The 11,852-nt window shown below is 38.5% G+C and overlaps 1 protein-coding gene across 4 annotated transcripts in view; it reads left to right on the plus strand.

Moving 5' to 3' along the window:
• RECK (reversion inducing cysteine rich protein with kazal motifs) overlaps nt 1–11,852 on the plus strand; it is a 75,086-nt gene that overhangs the window by 38,463 nt on the left and 24,771 nt on the right. For all 4 annotated transcript variants that reach the window (XM_081803164.1, XM_081803166.1, XM_081803165.1 and 1 more), the window contains 4 exons: nt 2,260–2,527; nt 5,256–5,435; nt 8,114–8,326; nt 9,761–9,897. In XM_081803164.1, the coding sequence (XP_081659290.1) occupies nt 2,260–2,527; nt 5,256–5,435; nt 8,114–8,326; nt 9,761–9,897 (798 nt within the window). The remainder of the gene's footprint in view (nt 1–2,259; nt 2,528–5,255; nt 5,436–8,113; nt 8,327–9,760; nt 9,898–11,852) is intronic.

Consider the following 11,852-nt stretch of genomic DNA (forward strand, 5'->3'; position numbering starts at 1 on the left):
TCTTGATCTCAGCTCAGGTCTTGATCACAGAGTCGTGAGTTCAAACACCTCATTGGGCTCCATGCTGGGTGTGGTGCCTACTTAAAAAAAGGAAGTAAATTCTTGTAGATATCTGCAGTCTCAGTCATTTGGGAAACACCAGACTTCCTCTGGTTTTTAGATTTGACAGACTGGATATTATTATCACAGCTGAAAGGTGCCAAGAAAGGTAGAGCTGTCAGGGGTATGAGGAAGCAGGCACTCTTTGTTCTGGGGATGGGAGAATTCATTGGTATGGATATTTTGAAAGGAAGCTGGGTTATGACCATGAGAATTTCAAATGATCATACCTTTTAATCTAGCAATTCCATTTCTCAGAATTTGTCCTTCAAGAAGACTCATAAATATACATGCACATGTAAAGGATATTTACTGTGACACTGATGGTAATGGAGAAAAATTAGAAATAACCCAAATACCCATCAATAGGGAATTGATTAAAGTTGATGAAATAAATTATATATCTATATAATAACAATACTTTATAACCAACATAAAGAAAAAAGTATGTTTATATAGAAAGGAGTCCAAGATATAGTAAGCAAAAAAGTCAAGTTGCAGAACTAACTGTATAGTATAATACATTTTTAGTTGTATGCCTATTCCATTTTATATGTTTTTATAATGAACAATTATTTTATAATAAAAGCCCTATATAAAAATGAGAAGAAATCCTGATACTTATGAAAATCAGGGCCTCCTAGTGAACCTGCACCTTATGGGGTCTTCAAAGTCTCAGCTTTGTACATCCTGTAATCCGTTTTCTTCATTTAGAGGTGAACAAACTTTAAACAATTAACTAATTAACCAAACTGACAAAAGATTTATAAGCCAATGCCAATGTTTTGATTTACACTGGGATACTGAAAGACTTGTTTTTGTAAACTCAGAGGCAGTGATATGTGCCGTTTGTCCAGCATCTAAAGCAGAACTCTTATGCTTGTAACATTCTGTGGTGTGGCTGTATGATGAAAATCAGAGGATGAAGCATTTGCCACAAATAACCTTTATTCCTTTTTTTATTTTAAACATTTTATTTATTTATTTGTCAGAGAGAGAGCGAGCGCACAAGCTGGGGGAGAGGCAGGCAGAGGGAGAAACAGGCTCCCTGCTGAGCAAGGAGCCTGATGCAGGACTCGATCCCAGGACCCTGGGATCATGACCCCAGCCAAAGGCAGACACTTAACCACTGAGCCACCCAGGCATCCCTATTCATTTTTTTTAAGATTTATTTATTTTAGAGAGAGAGTGCATGTGCATGGGGGGGAGGGGCAGAGGGAGAGGGACAGAGAGAATCTTAAGCAGACTCCCCACTGAGTGTGGAGCCCCATGCAGGCTCGATCTCACAACCCTGACATCACTACCCGAGCCAAAACCAAGAATCTGACGCTTAACCGATGGCACCACCCAGTCACCCCAAACTTCATTCATTTTAAAGGCAGAAGCAACCTGATATCTTGTCAGAGTATGCTATTGTGTTATTTAAATTGCAACTTAGAGGGGCGCCTGGGTGGCTCAGTAGGTTAAGCGTCTGCTTCAGTTCAGGTCATGATCCCAGGGTCCTGGGATCCAGTCCTGCAGCAGGCACCCTGCTCAGCAGGGAGTCTGCTTCTCCCTCTCCTGACCCTCCCCCTTGCTTGTGCTCTTGCTCGAGTGCGTGCTCTCTTTCTCTCTCTAAAATGAATAAATAAAAAATCTTAAAAAAAATAAATTACAACTTAGATTAGTTAACTTGCACAGATATATGAAAGCTTTATATCCCAAAATGTGATGGAATATGGTTTTTGTGGGTTTTGCTATTGAAATTAGTCATCTCTGTCATTCTGTCAAGGACACAATCCCTTTTAGGCAGTTGTTTCTAGCGTGAAATAATTCCAGTTTGATCTATAATACCTTTTCCAGGAACATAAGATACTTTACATGTAAGGACTTCTTAGGGGTAGGACGAGATGACCTTTCATTTATGTAGTATTGGTGCTAAAGATCCCATGTTTGGAGATAGTGGTAAATTCTGGTAATAGTTACCTTGTCCACCTTTAGCTCTTCAGTTATTTGTTACGCTGCAAAGTAGTGCAGAGAGAATTTGCTAGGCTCTGTGTACTGCAGATACTGACATACAACTGAGTGGTAGTGTTTCCAGTATACCCCCATGTTCTTTTGTTCTGAGCAGTGCATGACATAAAATCAGCTAATTAAGCCACATATATCCTGAAAATGTAGGTTTATATTGCTGTGACAGAGCTGAAGACCATGCTTGCCAAAATGCCTGCAAGAGAATTCTGATGTCTAAGAAAACAGAAATGGAGATTGTTGATGGCCTCATCGAGGGTTGTAAGACCCAGCCTTTGCCTCAGGATCCTCTTTGGCAGTGTTTTCTTGAAAGCTCACAGTCTGTTCACCCTGGCGTCACTCTACACCCTCCTCCCTCTACGGGCCTTGATGGAGCTAAATTGCATTGTTGTTCTAAAGCAAACACTTCGACATGTAGGTCAGTATCTCATTTTCCTTTATTAAAACCAGTAGAAAATGGCATTTTAATTAGTGATTTTAAGTCTAGGAAATGTATGTTATATTTTTGTATTGTGTAGACTTAAGAGTTTAGAAGGTGTAAAATCTTTCTTTCATCAGCAAGTATTTATTAAGCGTCATGTGTATATAAGACATTGTTTTTGAACATTGCTAAAAGAACTGTGTTTTGGAGTATAGAGGATTAACATTGGCAGGGCAATAAATATTTAAAGATGATGCAACAGGGATTCTACCCTCAAGGCTATCATTAAGTAAGCTTACAATTTAGAAGATGTTTTGATATGACATCTAAGGGATATTCTCTTTGTTAAATTATGATACTTTCAACAGTAACTGACCTTTTGTATATATTGGTGAATGATCTGGGTTGGCACTTAAACCCAAAGTTAGATAGCAGTGTATTGGCATTCATTTGGATGATACACTTAGGGAAGAATTATACAAATATAAGATGGAAGGGGCGCCTGGGTGGCTCAGTTGGTTGGGCGCCTGCTTTCAGCTCAGGTCATGATCCTGGGGTCTTGGGATCGAGTCCCGCATCAGGCTCCCTGCTCAGCGGGGAGTCTGCTTCTCCCTCTGACCCTCCTCCCTCTCATGCTCTCTGTCTCTCATTCTCTCTCTCAAATAAATAAATAAAATCTTTAAAAATATATATATATATAAGATGGAAGAAACAATCTAGAGACAAGAATAAATGGAGATAACTAAAGTCATGGCAGAACACAGGTGAAAAAGAAGTTTGCTTTATTAGGGATATTTTAGGTGAAAATGGACCACATATTACTAGAACATCCTGAAATATCACCTACCAGGAGTGAAGCAGTTTTTCCCGTGGTTTCTAAATTGAATGGACCTTTAGCAAAAATTGTGCCCAGAATAACTCATCAAACTCTACCAAAGATATAAAAAAACTGGAAGATATCCGAAGAAAATTAACAGAAGAGCTTAAAGAGAAGTTAAGTTGGTCCTGTAATTAAGGAAATTTAATTGCTGATAGGAATTAAATGTATTTATGGGAGGGATGCTGAGTAATTCTTTGAATTTCCTTAAAAGTATTTATGCCCTAAAGTCATTGGAGATTGGAAACACTTTGCCCTACTTTACCTTGATGTAGTTTTATGGTTTATTTCCATCTTATGATTGGTGTCGGTTTGTATAATTCCTGCTTATATATAGAAAACTAATTCTGAGATGTTATTGAACAGTCTGTTCAAGGTCATAGAGAAAGTTAAGGACTAGAGAAAGGACTGGTTTCTAGCTCAAAGTACCTAATTTAACTCATTCGCAGCTTCCTCCTCTCTATGATGTATAAGCTCCATGGAGAGCAGGGACCTTGTCTCTCTTATTTACCATTATATATCCAGTGCCTTGAACAGGGTCTAACACAAAATAGGCACTCAGTAAACATCAGTAGAGTGAATGAGCAAAATTATAAAAGTAAAAACATCCTTCTCATAGGGTTGAATATGAAAGTCAAATAAAATGTGGCAGGAATGGGGAATTTTTACTTGTGACTTTGCATATTTTGGTAGTATATTTTATATTACATATATTATGTTTTTTTTACATTTTTATTACTTTTATAAATTTTAAAAATTAAACTAATGTGAATGCACTTTGGAAATGGTACTGACATTATTTTAGTCATGTGCAAGTTGTTTTGTAATCATCAAGTACTACAAATAAGATTGTCATATATTAACTACAATAGTATATAGAGGGACGCCTGGGTGGCTCAGTCGTTAAGCGTCTGCCTTCGGCTCAGGTCATGATCCCAGGGTCCTGGGATTGAGTCCCACATCGGGCTCCTTGCTCAGTGAGGAGCCTGCTTCTCCCTCTCCCTCTGCTGCTCCCCCTGCTTGTGCTCTCTCTCTCTGACAAATAAATAAAAATCTTAAAAAAAAAATAGTATATAGAAGCCTTGGAATTCATAAGCTTTTACATATAGACTACCTTGGCCTATCTTAAGGAATATAAGTGGCTTTGGGATAATTTTTCAGGGAGAAACTAGTGAACCCTAAGTCTGTAAAGCTTCTTAAATCTGAGGACCATGTCACAGTTTTACCTCCTGTGGTTGAAATATAAATGTAGGAGAATCTATCTTTGTGGAGGCAAAACCATATGCCTTACCTTACTTTACATAAAGGTAAAAGAGAGATCAGAAATACAGAAGAAATAACTGTGCCAAGAATAAGGATGTACAGGGCGCCTGGGTGGCTCAGTTGGTTAAGCGACTGCCTTCGGCTCAGGTCATGATCCTGGAGTCCTGGGATCGAGTCCCGCATCGGGCTCCCTGCTCGGCGGGGAGCCTGCCTCTCCCTCTGACCCTCCCCCCTCTCATGTGCTCTCTTACTCTCTCTCTCTCAAATAAATAAATAAAATCTTTAAAAAAAAAAAAGAATAAGGATGTACAAATACTGAAATTAAACATTACATTTAGCACAGAGCTTTGTAGCAATCATGGGGAAATGGAAAGAGATGGATGATAAAAAAAGGCTAACATTTTCATGGAAGAGTTCACTGTTTATGGCTCTAAATTCTAGGAGATAAATTTTAGTCTTTTGGTTTTCGTAATTTTTTTCTTATTTATATTCTAAAATATAGTTCATAGAATTTGAGTTTTATGCAAATCAAATTATTTATTCATTTGGCTCATCTGTGTTTCTGCATTTGTGCCTTTATTTCAGAGAACTGTGCACTAAACTTTACAGCATGAGCTGGGGCAATACACAGAGTTGGCAAGAGTTTGATCGTTTTTGTGAATATAATCCAGTGGAAGTGTCCATGTTGACCTGTTTAGCAGATGTTCGGGAACCTTGCCAGTTGGGCTGTAGAAATCTTACTTACTGTACTAATTTTAACAACAGGTAAGAGAAAACTATTGTACATGGAATGGAAGTATTTTATCATTTTCTTGTTTTTAAATAAGTGAAAAGACCACTTTACTCTGATTTTTACTCTGATGCTAAGTTAAAAGGAAGTAGTATTTTTTTTATTATTTCATCTTTAAATACTATAACTCATCCAGTAAATCACCTCTGGGAAAGGAAGCACTATAACAAAGTCCCTTCTAGACTAGAGATACTTAAAGCATCTAGAATTCAAAGAATCTTTTCTGCCTTCAGCCTACCATTCTTCCCCTCTTCCTTCTATTACACAACCAGTGGAAACAGTTCATTGCAGAATAAATCACTGTGAACAATTTGGCCGTCCAAATGCTCTCTTTTGAACAGTTTACTTCGAAGTTTACTTCAACCAGTCTGAAGGTCCCACTCAGCAAGTTCGCTATTTCATACAAAAATACTGTCTTACTTTACTTATTTGTATTTTCTTGAGGTATCAAGTATGGTCAGAAAAACAAGGGTCCAAAACTGAATGGCTGAACAAACAGTGAAGAAAACAAAAGGGCTTCCAGAAGCTTAGAGAACACCTATCAGAGAAGGCAGAGAGAGAGTTTCTAAGCAAGAGGGGGCCAGTTTTGTGAGCTGGCCTGGAGCCTGGAGATCAAGGGGGCAAAGAGGGAAAGAATCATTCAGTTGGGTCAGACAGAAGTTCAAACGAACATAATCCTATTCTTTTAAAAGTATTCAGAATATTTTTAAAAAAGGTATTCAGAATATTATTTCGAGTAAAAAAATTGAGATATCTTTACAGCTGGTAATAGAGTGTTAGCCGATAAGGACATGGTTTAGAGATTGAGTAAATTTGAAATCTATGAAATGTTTGAAGTTAAACTTGGACTCATAGTCTGGCTTCTGGGGATAGTGGAGTAGTTTGTAGCAAACTAATACTTCTGCAAGTACCAATTATGAACTCTGTACAAAATATTAAAAAAAAGTATTGTTTTAAGGTGTTAGTGAGTGGCCAAAAGCAGGAGGGGCTGTATCTCATGAAACATAGAAACCACACTGCACGAGGGCCGCATTTATCCAGTTTTTCCTTCATGGGCACCCTCAGCCCCTTTGCATGGCATAAAGAATTCAAGCAAAAAGCAGCAGTCTTGGGCTGAGGAGTTAGAGATCAGAGTTTAGGGCTGCCAGAGTGGCTAGATGCAGGAGTAGAAAACCCGGGAAAGGTGGGAACCACAGAAGGAGATGCCTCCAAATCTGCAAACAAACTCCCGGTAAATCCTTAAATTTAACAAAGTGACAGGATACAAGGTTAACATTAAAAAGCCGATTGTATTTCTGTATGTTGCAACAAACAATGGGAAAATGAAATTTATTTTAAAAATACAAATTTACACAATTGCATCAAAAAACATGAGATACTTAGGGTAAATTTAACAAAAGAGGTGCAAGAACTATGCATTGAGAACCAGAAAACTTTGCAGAGAGAAATTAAAGACAGTGAATAAACAGAGAGAGGTACTGTGTTCATGGATTAGAAGACTCAATATTGTTAAAATGTTAATTCTCCTGAGACTGATCTCTAGATTCAGCGCAATCGCAATCAAAATCCCAATAGGCTTTTTAAAATAGAAATTGCCAGACTAACTCTGAAATTCAAATGAAAATACAAAGGACCTAGGATAGCTAAAAGAATTTTTTTTTAAAATAACAAATTTGGAGAACTTACAGTACCTGATTTCAAGACTTGTTATAAAGCAACACAAATTAGGGGCACCTGGGGTGGCTCAGTCAGTTAAGTGTCATTGTCCCAGGGTGCTGTGATTGAGCCCCAGGTTGGGCTGCGTGCTCAACACGGAGTCTGCTTGATATTCTCTCTCCCTCTCTGCCTCCTGCCTGTTCTCTCTCTCAATAAATAAATAAATAAAATAAAATTAATTGAAGATGGGTCAGAGAACAAAACATAAAAGCTGAAAATATAAAGCTTCTAGAAGAAAACTTAGGAGAGTATCTTGACAAACCTGGTGTAGACAAAGATTTTGTAGACAGGAGACAAAATGCACTAATTATAAAAGAAAAAAAATAATGAGTTAGGGTTCAACAGTAAACACTCAGCAAAAGACACCATATAAGATTTGAAAAGGCAGGCCACAGTTTGAGAGAAAATATTCAGTATATTACATGTGCACACTTACAGTCACACACACATTTGACAAAGGACTTGTAACCAAAATATATAAATAACTCCAATAACCTCATAATAAAAAGTCAAACAACCCTTGGGGCACTTGGGTGGCTTAGTCGGTTAAGCGTCTGCCTTCAGCTCAGGTCATGATCCCAAGGTCCTGGGGTCGAGTCCTGAGTCAGGCTCCTTGCTGAGCAGGGAACCTGCTTCTCCCTCTCCCTCTACCTGCTTGTACTCTCTCTTTCTCTGTCAAATAAAACCTTAAAAAAAAAAAAAAAAGTCAAACAACCCAATTTAAAAAAAAATAGGCAAAAACTTTCAAGGGTCTTTCACCAAAGAAGACATCAAAATAGCCACCATGCATTCAAAGCTGATATCCTTTGATGCATTATATGTACTTTCTTTAGGAAAATCAGATTTTCCTACTGCATTAGTATGTCAGGATCTTACCTATTACTTCTCTCTAGAAAATAATTGCCTCTTGATTCTTTCTGGCCTTTTTTCTTTTCAGGCCAACAGAACTTTTCAGGAGTTGTAATGCTCAGTCAGATCAAGGAGCCATGAATGACATGAAGCTGTGGGAGAAAGGAAGCATAAAGATGCCATTTATCAACATACCTGTTCTTGACATTAAGAAGTGCCAGCCAGAAATGTGGAAAGCGGTAGCTTGTTCACTGCAGATTAAACCTTGTCATAGTAAATCCCGGGGAAGTATTATTTGCAAGTAAGTTTCTTTCCTCGTAATGACTCTCCAGTCTTGGTTCAGACCATGATCTGAACCACAGCCTATCTTTAGAGTTTTCTCTCCCACCACTTCTCTTTGCCCATCCTCCCCACATGTCAAATGCTTTCTCACTTTTTCCTCCTCTGCTTGAAATACTGTTCCATCTCCACTTGCCCACTGCCTCGCTTTCTTAGCCTCTCTCAAATGCCAGTCATTCCCATGGAATCTTCACAGATCTCCCCAGCTCATAGTAATTTACCCTTCCTACAAACTTCTGTAGACCTTTATTTGAATTTCTCTTACGGAATTTAGTTCCAGAAACATTTGTCAAGTACCTTCAATACTCAACTCTATTTTTATATTTTAATTTGTGTACTTACATTCTGTTAGACTTTGTTCTCCTTGAGGAGTTTATTCCTTGTAACTTCTTTTTTTTTGTCTCCTCTTTCCTCTTTTTCTTCTCTTCAGGGATTAGGGTAATCCTGACACATAGTAGGTGTTCCATGCATGTTTAATGAGTGAGGGAGTTAGTGAATATAGTCATTAGGGCCTATTTCTAGTGAGCATTTTGTGAATGGTTTGCTTAGGAGATCTAGGATAAAGTAAAGATGAAAGCTGCTGTCCTGGGTGAAACCAAAAGCATTAGCCATGTAGTAATCTATGCCAGCTGATCTTCAAGCATCTGTTTTTCCAAAAACTTTTCTAAAAACCAAGTCAATATCCAGCCCCTAAGTTGGTGTGTGTCTTGGTGCTGCTGGACACTTGATGACTGATGGCAGATTATTTCAACCTTAAACAGGGTCCAGATCTATTCTCTGGCATGACTTGGCCATGACTTGAGTAAGGGGAAAGATGAGGGGTAACTTGGGTGGCAAGAGGCAACCAGTGGGAAATTTATAGACTCATAGCACAAAAATTTATAGAAAAGGAATCAAATACCTTTTGAAGACTGAGAAAATTTTAAAGTAGTGTACTTTCCAATTGTTATGGGCCAAACACCTTACTGTTGATAACTAAAAAGATATTTAAAAAGAGAAGAGGACAGAGGGAGGAAGAAGCAAGTAAGCATAAGGTCCTGAAAGAAAAGATGTATGATTTTGCAAAGAGCAAATCAGACTAGCCTAGTTTAATTTCCTTTCAAAGACTGGGACAAGCCACACTGATGGTAATAACAGTATGAGTATAAAATTTGAGCAAGGCCTTTGATCTCCGATAAGAGAAAAGGATGCTTTGCTAGTATAATACATTACTTACTACTATGCAACCTGAGGTCTTCTATGACTCCTGTTTTCTTTTGCCATTACTCTGACCTAACCAGTTGTAAAATATTGTTATGAAAACTCACCTTCTGGAAGGCTTCAGAAACAGGATTGATATTGACTAGACAACATGAGGAGGTTCCTTAAACTCTAAATTTGTATTTTTCTTCTTAAGATCAGATTGTGTGGAGATTCTCAAGAAATGTGGGGACCAGAACAAATTCCCGGAAGACCACACAGCTGAAAGTATTTGTGAGCTTCTGTCACCTACAGATGACCTAGAGAATTGTATACCTTTGGATACATACCTAAGTAAGTACTTTGTTTTTTTAGATTTCAAATATTTCTCCCTTTCATCTCTGCCCTTCATGTTTGCTTTGGATGAACATCTATCTGTTGAGAATGTGTGGTTTAATTATACTATCTCAATTGCAGACTCTTATCTTATTCGCTTGGTCTTTTTGGCGCTGGAAAGAATTGTCATCTTAAAATATGTAAGCCCAAGTGACTATCTTATCAGTCTGAGGAAGTGATGAACTATTGTCAATCAGGAATTCTAAGCAGTGAATCTGGGGCAAACATCTTAGATAATAGCCCCATATCATTGCTATCCCCTTGCCATGATTTGACCAGGAAGTGGAATTTCCCCAGGGAATCTTCAGCTTTTTGTCATGAGAATATTAGTGTACCTGAGCCGGGCATTGGCTTAGACTGACCCACCAAATAGGGAGTAAGGAATGATGGTCTGGGTTAGTACATGAAAATGGAACTTTTGTCTCTGCCAAAGGATTCCTGCCAAGAGCTAGAAGAATAAGTTGCTATCTCATTGAGGGATCCTGGAGCTGAGTTTCTCAGCAGGAGGTGACCCCGTGTGGTGGAAACCAGAGAGATGACGAGTAGAACTCATACACACGGAGTACTGTAGTTAGGGTACACTTACACCTTTATTAGCCCTACAGTCTGAGTCTGGCCTAAACTCGAGTAAGCAAAGCTAATGTAGTCACAAGCCTAGACTCTATTTCACATGCTGCCGCCAGGGGGCGTTAGTGCACCGAGCTGGCTGGAAAGGCAGACTGAATTCAGCTCCTACTTGCTTTGTTTTCCTGTGTCAGATAGGACTAAGTTCTACTGCAAATAACAGAACAACAGGGAAAAGTAAAGGAAAGCCCAGAAATAAACAGTCCAGGGCTATTATAGTGGTTCCACCATCCAGAGTCCAGGCTCCTTTTTTTTCTGCACTGTCCTTAGTTCTTGGCTTCCATCATCAAGGTTACTTGAGGTACTTTATTATCACAGCATGCCTCCTGGAATTCTAGCCACCATATTCTAGTGTAAGGGAAAACCACCCGAGCTGTAAGGGAAACTGAGAAAGATGATCTTTTTAGCTGTGGGCCCATTGTCACGCTATTATTAGTAAGCAGGAAGAAAAGAGTGGATGCTAGATTTGCAGCTAGTGATATCAGCCACATTTTCTTAAGGCCAACAAACTGTGTCCCTCAGCCTTTATGACCAGTATAGTGAAAAAAAAAGCATTAGACTCAGGATAGGCCTCTGTGACTTTGGACAGATCACCTCTTTGCAGCCTCAGCTTCCCTGTTTATAAAAGGATTGGGCTAGATGAGATGAGCTCCAAGAACACTTACACCTTTATTAGCCCTACAGTCTGAGTCTGGCCTAAACTCAAGTAAGCAAACCTAATGTAGTCACAAGCCTAGACTCTATTAGAGCAGTGAAATATATGTGTAGAAGGAAAAAAAGTTAAAGAAATGTTTTTGTTTGAATTTTAATATACTCTTTAAATATCACATATACTTTATATTAAGTGAGACTCTGCCATGGTCATTATTTCACAAGTTGACAAATATAATCATGGTACAGGACCCATCTTACCATAGTGAATTATTATAGTTTATGGTAAAATGTGCCAAGTTATTCCTCTTAGGCATAAGCACGTGTTTGACCACCCTACCATCCCTTTATACTACTTATTACTTATCATTAGGTGACTTTTTTATTTATACACACAGAGACACACATGCACACACATACCCCCCGTCTATTTATTTTTTTTATTTATTTATTTTTATTCTTATGTTAATCCCCATACATTACATCATTAGTTTTAGATGTAGTGTTCCATGATTCATTGTTTGTGCATAACACCCAGTGCTCCATGCAGAATGTGCCCTCCTCAATACCCACCACCAGGCTAACCCATCCTCCCACCCCCCTCCCCTCTAGAACCCTCAGTTTGTTTTTCAGAGTCC

Source organism: Leptonychotes weddellii, chromosome 14 (assembly GCF_054177405.1).
Source record: "Leptonychotes weddellii isolate Sample4059 chromosome 14, ASM5417740v2, whole genome shotgun sequence".
In the NCBI taxonomy this organism is placed as follows: Eukaryota; Metazoa; Chordata; class Mammalia; order Carnivora; family Phocidae; genus Leptonychotes; species Leptonychotes weddellii.